Genomic DNA, 14,516 nt, shown 5'->3' on the forward strand with positions numbered 1-14,516 from the left:
GAAATTTGGTTTCTAGACCTGATTTTTTTTTTAGAGTTTCGGGCCTAGGCAGCTGAAGTCACGGTGCCCAATGGTGGAGCGATTAAAATCAGGATTGCGCAAGATGCCAGAATTGGGGAAACACAGAGTTTTCGGAGAGAAGTAGGGCTAGAGGAGGCTACAGAGATAGGGAAGGGGCGAGGCCGTGGAGGGATTTAAACACAATGATGAGCATTTTTAAATTGTGGCGTTGCTGGACTGGGAACCAATGTATAAACCTCTCCGCTGCTGTACCTCTCTCTCCTCATTTAAGACACTCCTTTGGCCAAGCTTTAGGTCACCTGTTCTAATATTTCCTTGGGTGGCTCGGTGTCAAATATTGTTTGATAATTTTCTCCCTGTGAAGTGCCTTGGCACATTTTACTGCATTAAGAGTGCTATACAAATGCAAGTTGTTGTTGTAGCTGCTGTTTGGTGCAATGCTTCGGCACTCAGGTTTTTTTTATTCGTTCCTGGAATGTGGGCGTCGCTGGCTAGGCCAGCATTTATTGCCCATCCCTGGTTGCCCTTGAGAAGGCGGTGGTGAGCTGCCTTCTTGAACCCCTGCAGTCCTTGGGGTGTAGGCGCACCCACAGTGCTGTTAGGAAGTGTCAAGGTCCAAACTCATTAGGAATGCTGGGCTCCACATAGAGTTCCAGAGAGACCAGGAATGTCTCAGTGGGTTTACTCCCATTGAACCAGGTGGTGTTGACCCGACAGGGACATTCTCCGTGTGGCTTGTGGAATATTGACTGTTTTGTACTGAAGAACGAACTCAAGCGTCAGAAGAAGACAAGTTGAGGTGCTTGTCGAGAGAAGAAAGTGACTGAAATTGACTGTGAGTCAATCAAGTACACTCAGGTTAAGAGAAAAAGCCTCTCCGAAGCTTTAGTATGAGATTGCCGCAGATTGCAATCATTTAAATAAGACCTTCCAGAAGCAGCAATTCCTAATTTATGAGTTCCACTGTGTATCTATACAAGTATTAAATATTTATTAAGCAAAATCCTTTCTTGGTGACTAATGGTCTCATCAATTGTAAACTGTGACCTCTGGATCACTTACCACAGACCTCAAACTGACTGATACAAGCTAATGTACTGGGGGTGGGTGCTGAGCAGGAGGCTCACACTTAACAGAGATCACAGCGGATGCATTTCAAACAACTGCAGTTTTATCAAGCTTGGCTGCCCCTGGGCTTTGTGGTCATTTTGTTTCAGCTGTCAAATTTTCTTCCCCCTCCCCCACCACTACCTTTCTCTCATCCTCCTCTCACTGGGTCATGATTCCATGGGTGCCATCAGTTTTCCAGCAACTTGCCCAAGAGGCTGTTCAGCTGTGAAGGCACCACCTCACAGCCCACTCTTATCCTAACGTGATGCCCCTCCACGCACACAGCAACTTGTTTTTTTGTATTTATATAGCGCCTGTAATGTAGTTGTAGCCCCACAGGCACAATTATTAAACAAAATTTGACACCAAATTACATGAGGAGATATTAGGACAGGTGGGCAAAGAGGTGGTCAAAGAGGTGGTTTTAAGAAGTGTTTTAAAGGAGGAGAGAGAGGCAGAGAGGTTTAGGGAGGGAATTCCAGAGCTTAGGGAATCGGCAGCTGAAGACGCGGCCGCCAATGGTGGAGCGGTGGAAATTGGGGATGCTCAAGAGGCCAGAATTGGAGGAGCGCAGAGATCTCGGAGGGCTGTAAGGCTGGAGGAGCTTACAGAGATAGGGAAGGGCGAGGCCACGGATGGATTCCCTCCAGCATCTGACCGTGATCAAGAGCAAAATGTCTGGGCGATTTGTGTTTTTCTTTCGACTTTCTCCCAAGTTGAGGTCTTATTCGTGACAGTTCTAGATTGCCCCTGATTGCTGACTCAATGCAGATCAAGGGTCAAAAGTGGGACCTCCCTCACCTATTTGCCAAGTGATAGCCAGGCTCAGTTGGTACATTCTCACTTTCCAGTGAGAAGGCTGTAGGCTGCGCTCACAAATGGCCTTGAGTATGTATTCTCAGCTAACATTTCAGTGCAGCGCTTGGAAATGCTGGATGGCAATCCCTTTGACTTCTAACACTCAGCCCTCGATGTTAACGAGGAGGTGGGATGTATGCGGGGGAAGCTCACTAGTGGGTGGCGACCACGGCTCGGCTGGGACGTGGAGGTCCTGCCGATTCCAATGGCTAGACCCAAGAGATGGTGGCCCCAAGAGCAAGTGCCACAAGCAGGAAGTATTAGCCTCACCACCACAAGAATTTTGTACCAATGAATAATGCCTTCAATGCCTTTGAGAGCAGAAAGGATATAGAGGCACAAGTGATACCAGGTTATAATAATCAGGAAAGACTGAACAGGCTGGAGATTATTCTTGTAGAAAAGAGAAAGCTGAAGGGTGACCTGATAGAGGGCTTTACGATTCTGAAGGGGCTTGTTAAGGTAGACATAGAAATGATATTTCCACTTTTGGGAAGTCCAAAACTAGAGGATATAAATATAAGGTCATCACAAATAAATCCAATAGGGAATTCAGAAGAAATTGCTTTATCCAGAGAGTAGTGAGAATCTGGAACTCGCTACCAGAAGGGATAGTTGAATTGGGGGAGTACTCTAGGTCCGAGAGGCTAAGGAATCCCTAAGGACCTGGGGAGTGAGTAGGGGAGGAAGAGAACTCCTGGCCCACTGGAAGTGATGAAAGGAACTGATCTTCAACACTTTCTTTAACCAATGGGCACTTGCCGCCTTGGACCTGTTGCCGAGTAACCCGCAGTGTGAAACTCCTCCTGATATTCGCCAATGGCCTGATTTGGGGGCTGGAAGGAGGCAGACGGGTTGGAACTGGGAGATAGAACTTTCAAATTTGAAACCCTCCTATCCACTATTCCCGCTGGACTGTGTGGGAGGGTGGGATGGGGAAAAATTGGGGCCTCAGTATCTGAGTTCAAACATGAAGCACAACTTTACAAATCATCGGGAAATGGTGGCATAATGGTAATGTCACTGACCAGTGGCCTATGCTAATTCCCTGAAGACCCCTGTTCAAAGCCCATAATGGAATTTAAATTCCATTAATTAATAATAATCTGGGATTGAAAACTAATTTCATTAATGGTACTATGAAACTATCATCAATTGTTGCAAAAACCCATCTACTGCATAAATGTCCTTTCGGGAAGAAAACCTGCCATCCTTACCTGGTCTGGTCTACATTTGACTCCAGACCCATAACAATGTGGTTAACTCTTAACTACCTGCTAAAATGGCCTAGTAGGTCACTCAGATGTCAAAGGCAACAAATGTCAGCACTTGCTCATGATGCCCACACCCCATGAAAGAATAAACAAAATCCAAAAGGTACCAGTACTTGTAACTGTGAGACAGTGCTGACTATTTTGGGGGTACATCACCAGCATTTGTTTGACTCAGTCCCATATGGGCCAGTGCTATTGGCTGGGGAGAGGGGGAGGGGGAAGTGGTGACAGAATGTTGAGTGGGGGTCCGCACTGTGTCCTTTTAAGGTTATTCCTGCATTTCTAATAAATGAACTGTGGAACAATGTGTTCAATTCACATGAAATTCTTCTCCTTGCTATATTAGGCATTAACCCATTTTTTGAGTGAGTTTATGACTTCCCTAAAGATCATAAGAACTAGGAGCAGGAGTAGGCCGTCCGGCCCCTCGAGCCTGCTCCGCCATTCAATAAGATCATGGCTGATCTTTTCGTGGACTCAGATCCACTTACCCGCACTCTCACCGTGTCCCTTCATTCCTTTATTGTTCAAAAAGATATCTACCTTAGCTTTAAAAACGTTTACTGAAGAAGCGTCAACTACTTCACTGGGCAAGGAATTCCATAGATTAACAACCCTCTGGGTGAAGAAGTTCCTTCTTAATTCAGTCCTAAATCTGCTCCCTCTAATCTTGAGGCTATGCCCTCTTGTCCTAGCTTCACCTGCCAGTGGAAACATCCTCTCTACTCTTATCGTATCTATTCCCTTTATGATTTTATATGTTTCTATAAGATCCCCCCTCATTCTTCTGAATTCCAATGAATATAATCCCAATCTACTCAGTCTCTCCTCATAAACCAACCCCCTCAACTCCGGAATCAACCTAGTGAACCTCCTCTGCACCCTCTCCAGTGCCCGTACATCCTTTCTCAAGTAAGGAGACCAAAACTGCACACAGTACTCCAGGTGCGGCCTCACCAGTACCTTATACAGCTGCAACATAACCTCTCTGCTTTTAAACTCAATCCCTTTACCAATGAAGGACAAAATTCCATTTGCCTTCCTAATTACTTGCTGTACCTGCAGACCAACCTTCTGCGATTCATGCACAAGGACACCCAGGTCCCTCTGCATAGCAGCATGCTGCAACTTTTTACCATTCAAGTAATAATCCTTTTTACTGTTATTCCTACCGAAATGAATGACTTCACATTTATTAACATTGTATTCCATCTGCCAGACCTTTGCCCACTCACTCAATGTATCTATGTTCCTCTGCAAAGTTTCAGTCATCTGCACACTTTGCTCTGCCACTCATCTTAGTGTCATCTGCAAACTTTGACACCCTACATGTGGTCCCCAACTCCAAATCATCTATATAAATTGTGAATAATTGCGGTCCCAACACCGATCCCTGAGGCACACCACTAGTGACTGATTGCCAGCCAGAATAGCACTCATTTATCCCCACTCTCTGCTTCCTGTTAGTCAACCAATCCTCTATCCATGCTAATACTTTACCCCTAACGCCATGCATCCTTATCTTATGCAGCAGCCTCTTGTGCGGCACCTTGTCGAAGGCCTTTTGGAAATCTAGGTACACCACATCCACTGGGTCCCCATTGTCCACCTTGCTCGTAATGGCATCATAGAATTCCAAAAGATTTGTCAAGCATGACCTGCCCTTCATGAACCCATGCTGCGTCTGCCCAACGGGACAATTTCTATTGAGATGCCCTGCTATTTCTTCCTTGATAATAGACTCAAGCATCTTCCCCACTACAGAGGTTAAGCTAATCGGTCTATAATTCCCCATCTTTTGTCTACCTCCCTTTTTAAACAGTGGCATCACATCTGCTGCTTTCCAATCTGCTGGGACTACCCCAGAGTCCAGCGAATTTTGGAAAATTACCGCCAGTGCACCTGCTATTTCTCCCGCCATCTCTTTTAGTACCCTAGGATGCATTCCATCAGGGCCAGGAGACTTATCAATCCTCAGCTCCATTCGCTTGCCCAACACTACCTCTTCCATAATAATGATTGTTTCCAGGTCCTCACCTACGTTCGTCTCTTTGTCAATTACTGGCATGTTATTAATGTCCTCCACTGTGAAGACCGATACAAAATACCTGTTCAACGCCTCGGCCATTTCATCATATCCCATAACTAAATTCCCCTTCTCATCCTCTAAAGGACCAACATTTACTTTAGCCACTCTTTTTCGTTTTATATATTTATAGAAACTTTTGCTATCTGTCTTTATATTCTGTGCTAGTTTTTTCTCATGTTCTATCTTATTTTTCTTTATAGCTCTTTTTGTGGCTTTCTGTTGACCTTTAAAGTTTTCCCAATCTTCTAGTTTCATGCTGTTTTTGGCCACTTTGTATGCCTTCTCTTTCAATTTGATAGCCTCCCTTATTTCCTTAGACACCCATGGCAGATTACCCCTTTTCTTCCAGTCCTTCCTTTTCACTGGAATATACTTTTGCTGAGCACTTTGAAAAATTGCTTTGAAAGTCCTCCACTGCTCGTCAACTGTCCCACCATAAAATCTTTGTTTCCAGTCTACTTTAGCCAAGTCCTCCCTCATTCTATTGTAGTCCCCCTTGTTCAAGCGCAGGACCCTGGTATTGGATTTTATCTTCACACTCTCCATCTGTATTCTAAATTCATCCATACTGTGATCACTCCTTCCAAGAGGATCCCTAACTATGAGGTCATTAATTATTCCTGTCTCATTACACAGGACTAGATCTAGGATAGCTTGCTCCCTCATCGGTTCCATTACATACTGTTCAAGAAAACTATCACGGATACACTCAATGAACTCCTCCTCAAGGCTACCCTGACTGAGCTGGTTCGACCAATCTACATGTAGATTAAAATCCCCCATGATAATTGCCGTACCATTTTTACAGGCATTAGTTATTTCTTTGTTTATTGCCCGCCCCAATGTGATGTTATTATTTGGTGGCCTATAGACTACGCCTATCAATGACTTTTTCTTCTTCGAGTTTCTAATTTCCACCCAAATGGATTCAACCTCATTCTCCATAGAGTAGCAGAGTTTCAAGTAAAAGGTGGGATAGTGTAGTTAGAAATAGACTGTGTTATTATTTATTTATATATTGGATATGGGCATCGCTGGCATTTATTGCCCATCCCTAATTTCCCTCGAGGAGGCAGTGGTGAGCCGCCTTCTTGAACCGCTGCAGTACATGCGGTGTTTAAAGTGATAGAGAAGTTTAGAATGAGCGGAAATGGGTATGAGATTAAATATAAGAGAATTAGGACAAAGAGCAGGAGAAATCTTTTCTTTTAATGAGGTTGCAAAATGCACTACCAGAATTAGTGATTGAATCAGAGATCATATCAACATTTAAGATTAGGTTAGATGATTGAAGGAAAAAGCAAACACAGGGATAGGGAAATGGAGCAAAATAATAGCACTTGGACTACTGCTCGTGTGAAGGATCAAATCAAACATGGACTGGTTGAGCTGAACAGGCTGTTTCCATGTTGTAATGTCTAAAGACAAGGTAATAAAATCCTTCAATCCATCTCTTTTCCCCAGGTCAGCAACTGAAATTATTCCCTCCACTAGCCATTCTCACTTTAGAGTAGGAACTTCCCCCTAATGTCCAACATTCTGCCCCAAGTCAGAAGGTTTAGGGTTCATGCCCCACTCCAGAGACACAAGTGCAAATCCAGTCTGACGCACCCAGTGCTGGCACTGAGGGAGTGCTGCACTGTCAAAGGTGCCGTCTTTCAGAAGAGACATTACGCTGAGACCCTGTTTGCCCTGACAGGTGGATGCAAAAGATTCTATGGCACAATTTTGAAGAGAGCAGGGGATTTCTCCCCAGTGTTATGGCCAATATTTATTCCTCAATCAACATCACTTAAAAAATATTTTTGTGGTCATTGTTACATTGTTCTTTGTGGGAGCTTGCTGTGCGCAAATTGGCTACTGTGTTTCTCTACATTACAATAGTGACTACGCTTCAAAAGTACTTAAATGAAAGCAAAATACTGCAGATGCTGGAAATCTGAAATAAAAACAAAAAGGGCTGGAAATACTCAGCAGGTCTGGCAGCGTCTATGGAGAGAGAAGCAGAGCTAATGTTTCAGGTCAGTGACCTTTCATCCGAACAGGCTGCCAAGTATTACTGGGCGGCCTCCTCAGGTGCTGAAGTGCCTGTCCGCCGCTGGTAAGATACCAGCAGCAGTAGGAGGAGACCCTTAAGTGGCAATTAATTGGCCACTTAAAGGCCTCAGTTGGCCTGGGGTGGGTGGGCCATTTGCCAACCCACTCCCCCCACCTTGCCGCTGGTAAAATAGCAGTGGGGGCGGGCAGGTGACAGCAGGGTACCCTCCCCCCCCGCCTCCCACTCGATTTAACGCCCCGCCCCCCGCTGCCCAGCCCACTCCCAAAGGGGCGTAAAATTCCGGTCATGGCATGTGAGTCTGAAATGGGACTAACTGTACGACTAATGTCCTAAAAGGCAGCAATTAAAGAATTCAGCTACAGGGCTTTGTTTTCATCGATGCATTTTGCTTCATTTAACAGCTGCACTGCAGAATCTGCAGCCGTACAATCGTCCCATCAACAGGAGCTGGATGACATCACTATCAATGAACAGGACAATCAATCAGGCCTGGTTTCCATGGCAACCCTGGATTGCGGCGCAGAATGCAATCGGAAGCCTGCTGGTGTTGTTCGGCAGACAGACTGTGTAAATAAGCTGGTTCTTTATTGCTTTTGACTGTGAGACGAGAACACTAGAGGACCCGACGATTTACCTCATGGACAAGGGGATAAGATGAGGAAGTTTGTTTGTGACTAATTGCAGCTCTATTGCAGTTTGAACCAACACAATCCGTTTAGCTGTCAGTTGTGTGCCAACTGACGCATTGTGTTATTGATGAACTCTTGAGAGAGGCAATAGTGGGAACATAGCAACATAGGAATTGTCAACGCAGGAAGACTAAGGTTCATCTAGTGCGCGTTCTACCATCCTGGTAGTCGCATAAAGCAATGTTCATGGATTTGTTGGCTAATCATAGCAATCAATCTCTATCAATGAGTCTACAACAGACCCAGACACGAGGCAAGGAAGACTGTGTCGAGAAAGTCAGATGGTTTATACATTGACTAATGGATACCCGGGAGTGAGATACAGGCTGGAATCTAATCGAGAGGTTCAGGTGGTTTATATATAGAATAATGGATACCCGGGAGTGAGTTACAGGCTGGAATCTAATCGAGAGGTTCAGGTGGTTTATATATAGAATAATGGATACCCGGGAGTGAGATACAGGCTGGAATCTAATCGAGAGGTTCAGGTGGTTTATACATTGACTAATGGATACCCGGGAGTGAGATACAGGCTGGAATCTAATCGAGAGGTTCAGATGGTTTATATATAGAATAATGGATACCCGGGAGTGAGTTACAGGCTGGAATCTAATCGAGAGGTTCAGATGGTTTATATATAGAATAATGGACACCCGGGAGTGAGTTACAGGCTGGAATCTAATCGAGAGGTTCAGGTGGTTTATACATTGACTAATGGATACCCGGGAGTGAGTTACAGGCTGGAATCTAATCGAGAGGTTCAGATGGTTTATATATAGAATAATGGATACCCGGGAGTGAGTTACAGGCTGGAATCTAATCGAGAGGTTCAGATGGTTTATATATAGAATAATGGATACCCGGGAGTGAGTTACAGGCTGGAATCTAATCGAGGGGTTCAGATGGTTTATATATAGAATAATGGATACCCGGGAGTGAGTTACAGGCTGGAATCTAATCGAGAGGTTCAGGTGGTTTATACATTGACTAATGGATACCCGGGAGTGAGTTACAGGCTGGAATCTAATCGAGAGGTTCAGATGGTTTATATATAGAATAATGGATACCCGGGAGTGAGTTACAGGCTGGAATCTAATCGAGAGGTTCAGATGGTTATAATATAGAATAATGGATACCCGGGAGTGAGTTACAGGCTGGAATCTAATCGAGAGGTTCAGGTGGTTTATACATTGACTAATGGATACCCGGGAGTGAGTTACAGGCTGGAATCTAATCGAGAGGTTCAGATGGTTTATATATAGAATAATGGATACCCGGGAGTGAGTTACAGGCTGGAATCTAATCGAGAGGTTCAGATGGTTTATATATAGAATAATGGATACCCGGGAGTGAGATACAGGCTGGAATCTAATCGAGAGGTTCAGGTGGTTTATATATAGAATAACAAATACCCAGGAGTGAGTTACAGACTGGAATCTAATCGAGGGGTTCAGATGGTTTATATATAGAATAATGGATACCCGGGAGTGAGTTACAGGCTGGAATCTAATCGAGAGGTTCAGATGGTTTATATATAGAATAATGGATACCCGGGAGTGAGTTACAGGCTGGAATCTAATCGAGAGGTTCAGATGGTTTATATATAGAATAATGGATACCCGGGAGTGAGTTACAGGCTGGAATCTAATCGAGAGGTTCAGATGGTTTATATATAGAATAATGGATACCCGGGAGTGAGTTACAGGCTGGGATCTAATCGAGAGGTTCAGATGGTTTATATATAGAATAATGGATACCCGGGAGTGAGTTACAGGCTGGAATCTAATCGAGAGGTTCAGATGGTTTATATATAGAATAATGGATACCCGGGAGTGAGTTACAGGCTGGAATCTAATCGAGAGGTTCAGATGGTTTATATATAGAATAATGGATACCCGGGAGTGAGTTACAGGCTGGAATCTAATCGAGAGGTTCAGATGGTTTATATATAGAATAATGGATACCCGGGAGTGAGTTACAGGCTGGAATCTAATCGAGAGGTTCAGGTGGTTTATATATAGAATAATGGATACCCGGGAGTGAGATACAGGCTGGAATCTAATCGAGAGGTTCAGATGGTTTATACATTGACTAATGGATACCCGGGAGTGAGATACAGACTGGAATCTAATCGAGAGGTTCAGATGGTTTATACATTGACTAATGGATACCCGGGAGTGAGATACAGGCTGGAATCTAATCGAGGGGTTTAGATGGTTTATATATAGAATAATGGATACCCGGGAGTGAGTTACAGGCTGGAATCTAATCGAGAGGTTCAGATGGTTTATATATAGAATAATGGATACCCGGGAGTGAGTTACAGGCTGGAATCTAATCGAGAGGTTCAGATGGTTTATATATAGAATAATGGATACCCGGGAGTGAGTTACAGGCTGGAATCTAATCGAGAGGTTCAGATGGTTTATATATAGAATAATGGATACCCGGGAGTGAGTTACAGGCTGGAATCTAATCGAGAGGTTCAGGTGGTTTATATATAGAATAATGGATACCCGGGAGTGAGATACAGGCTGGAATCTAATCGAGAGGTTCAGATGGTTTATTTATAGAATAATGGATACCCGGGAGTGAGATACAGACTGGAATCTAATCGAGAGGTTCAGATGGTTTATATATAGAATAATGGATACCCGGGAGTGAGATACAGACTGGAATCTAATCGAGAGGTTCAGATGGTTTATATATAGAATAATGGATACCCGGGAGTGAGATACAGACTGGAATCTAATCGAGAGGTTCAGATGGTTTATATATAGAATAATGGATACCCGGGAGTGAGATACAGACTGGAATCTAATCGAGAGGTTCAGATGGTTTATATATAGAATAATGGATACCCGGGAGTGAGATACAGACTGGAATCTAATCGAGAGGTTCAGATGGTTTATATATAGAATAATGGATACCCGGGAGTGAGTTACAGGCTGGAATCTAATCGAGAGGTTCAGGTGGTTTATATATAGAATAATGGATACCCGGGAGTGAGTTACAGGCTGGAATCTAATCGAGAGGTTCAGGTGGTTTATATATAGAATAATGGATACCCGGGAGTGAGTTACAGACTGGAATCTAATCAAGAGGTTCAGATGGTTTATATATAGAATAATGGATACCCGGGAGTGAGTTACAGGCTGGAATCTAATCGAGAGGTTCAGATGGTTTATATATAGAATAATGGATACCCGGGAGTGAGTTACAGGCTGGAATCTAATCGAGGGGTTCAGATGGTTTATATATAGAATAATGGATACCCGGGAGTGAGTTACAGGCTGGAATCTAATCGAGAGGTTCAGATGGTTTATATATAGAATAATGGATACCCGGGAGTGAGTTACAGGCTGGAATCTAATCGAGAGGTTCAGGTGGTTTATATATAGAATAATGGATACCCGGGAGTGAGTTACAGGCTGGAATCTAATCGAGAGGTTCAGGTGGTTTATATATAGAATAATGGATACCCGGGAGTGAGTTACAGACTGGAATCTAATCGAGAGGTTCAGATGGTTTATATATAGAATAATGGATACCCGGGAGTGAGTTACAGGCTGGAATCTAATCGAGAGGTTCAGATGGTTTATATATAGAATAATGGATACCCGGGAGTGAGATACAGGCTGGAATCTAATCGAGAGGTTCAGATGGTTTATATATAGAATAATGGATACCCGGGAGTGAGTTACAGGCTGGAATCTAATCGAGGGGTTCAGATGGTTTATATATAGAATAATGGATACCCGGGAGTGAGTTACAGGCTGGAATCTAATCGAGGGGTTCAGATGGTTTATATATAGAATAATGGATACCCGGGAGTGAGTAACAGGCTGGAATCTAATCGAGAGGTTCAGATGGTTTATATATAGAATAATGGATACCCGGGAGTGAGTTACAGGCTGGAATCTAATCGAGAGGTTCAGGTGGTTTATATATAGAATAACAAATACCCAGGAGTGAGTTACAGACTGGAATCTAATCGAGGGGTTCAGATGGTTTATATATAGAATAATGGATACCCGGGAGTGAGTTACAGGCTGGAATCTAATCGAGGGGTTCAGATGGTTTATATATAGAATAATGGATACCCAGGAGTGAGTTACAGGCTGGAATCTAATCGAGAGGTTCAGGTGGTTTATATATAGAATAACAAATACCCAGGAGTGAGTTACAGACTGGAATCTAATCGAGGGGTTCAGATGGTTTATATATAGAATGATGGATACCCGGGAGTGAGTTACAGGCTGGAATCTAATCGAGGGGTTCAGATGGTTTATATATAGAATAATGGATACCCGGGAGTGAGTTACAGGCTGGAATCTAATCGAGAGGTTCAGGTGGTTTATATATAGAATAACAAATACCCAGGAGTGAGTTACAGACTGGAATCTAATCGAGGGGTTCAGATGGTTTATATATAGAATGATGGATACCCGGGAGTGAGTTACAGGCTGGAATCTAATCGAGGGGTTCAGATGGTTTATATATAGAATAATGGATACCCGGGAGTGAGTTACAGGCTGGAATCTAATCGAGAGGTTCAGGTGGTTTATATATAGAATAACAAATACCCAGGAGTGAGTTACAGACTGGAATCTAATCGAGGGGTTCAGATGGTTTATATATAGAATGATGGATACCCGGGAGTGAGTTACAGGCTGGAATCTAATCGAGGGGTTCAGATGGTTTATATATAGAATAATGGATACCCGGGAGTGAGTTACAGGCTGGAATCTAATCGAGAGGTTCAGGTGGTTTATATATAGAATAATGGATACCCGGGAGTGAGTTACAGACTGGAATCTAATCGAGGGGTTCAGATGGTTTATATATAGAATAATGGATACCCGGGAGTGAGTTACAGGCTGGAATCTAATCGAAGGGTTCAGATGGTTTATATATAGAATAATGGATACCCGGGAGTGAGGTACAGGCTGGAATCTAATCGAGAGGTTCAGGTGGTTTATATATAGAATAATGGATACCCGGGAGTAAGTTACAGACTGGAATCTAATCGAGGGGTTCAGATGGTTTATATATAGAATAATGGATACCCGGGAGTGAGTTACAGGCTGGAATCTAATCGAGGGGTTCAGATGGTTTATATATAGAATAATGGATACCCGGGAGTGAGATACAGGCTGGAATCTAATCGAGGGGTTCAGATGGTTTATATATAGAATAATGGATACCCGGGAGTGAGATACAGGCTGGAATCTAATCGAGAGGTTCAGATGGTTTATACATGAAACAGAAGCAAAAATTCAGAGGATGCTGGAAATCTGAAGTAAATACAGTAAATGCTGGAAATACTCAGCAGGTCTGTCAGTATCTGCGGAAAGAGAAATCAAGTTAATGTTTCAGATCGATGACTTTTCATCAGAACCAGAAGACGTTAGTGATGTAACAGGTTTTAAGCAAGTACAGAGGAAGGGAAAGGGGGAGAAAGGAGAGCGAACAAAGGAGAAGGTCTGTGATGTGGTGGCGGGCAGGAGAGATTAAATGACATAAAGGGATGAATGTACAAGGCAAAAGGTGTGGGAATGGACAAATAATGAAATAAAAAATGGATCCAGAGGATCTGCAAATGGCAACAGCAGAACCATCACTAACAGCTACTGTCAGTGAAAATGAGGTCTGTGGTTATGATCAACATTGTTGAACTCAACGTTGAGTCCAGAAGGCTGTAATCGAAAGATAAGGTGCTTATTCTCAAACTTGCATTGAGCTTCATTGGACCAATGTTGGAGGCTATGGACAGAAAGGTCAGAGTGAGATTGGGGCAAAGAATTAAAATGACAGGCAACCGGAAGCTCGGGGTCACATTTGCAGACTGGATGGAGCTGTTCAACGAAGCAACATAGAGGAGACTGCATTGTGATCAGCGAATACGACATGCTAAATGGAAAGAAGTACAAGTAACTAATTGTTTCACCTAGAAGACGTGTTTGGGGCCCTGGATAGTGAGAAAGATAGAATTGAAAGGGCAGGTGTTGTATCTCCTGCATTTGCATGGGAAGGTGCTGTGGGGAGGGGATTGGATGTTGGAGTTGATGAAAAAGGGGACCAGGATGTTGGGGAGACAACGGTCTCTGCGGAATGCTGAAAGGAGAGAGGGGAGGGGAAGATGTGTTTAGTGATGACATCATGCTGGAGGTGGTGGAAATGGTGGAGGATGATCCATTGAATAGGAAGGTGAGGACAAGGGGAACCCTATCATGGTTCTTGGAGGGAGAGGAAGGGGTGAGGGTAGTAGTGCAGGAATTAGGACAGATACGTCCGATATACGGACAGCAATAAAAATCAGTAGTAGAGGTCTGGAAACACTCAGCAGGTCAGGCAGCATCTGTGGGAGAGCGAAACAGAGTTGAAGTTTTAGGTTGATGACCTTTCATCACTAC

General features: G+C 43.6%; 1 protein-coding gene across 1 annotated transcript in view; it reads left to right on the forward strand.

Moving 5' to 3' along the window:
• arhgef49 (Rho guanine nucleotide exchange factor 49) overlaps positions 1-14,516 on the forward strand; it is a 36,230-nt gene that overhangs the window by 5,992 nt on the left and 15,722 nt on the right. Inside the window, exon 2 of the mRNA XM_068036258.1 lies at positions 7,813-7,978. Coding sequence (XP_067892359.1) covers positions 7,813-7,978 — 166 coding nt within the window. The remainder of the gene's footprint in view (positions 1-7,812; positions 7,979-14,516) is intronic.

Source organism: Heterodontus francisci, chromosome 7 (genome assembly GCF_036365525.1).
Source record: "Heterodontus francisci isolate sHetFra1 chromosome 7, sHetFra1.hap1, whole genome shotgun sequence".
NCBI lineage: Eukaryota > Metazoa > Chordata > Chondrichthyes > Heterodontiformes > Heterodontidae > Heterodontus > Heterodontus francisci.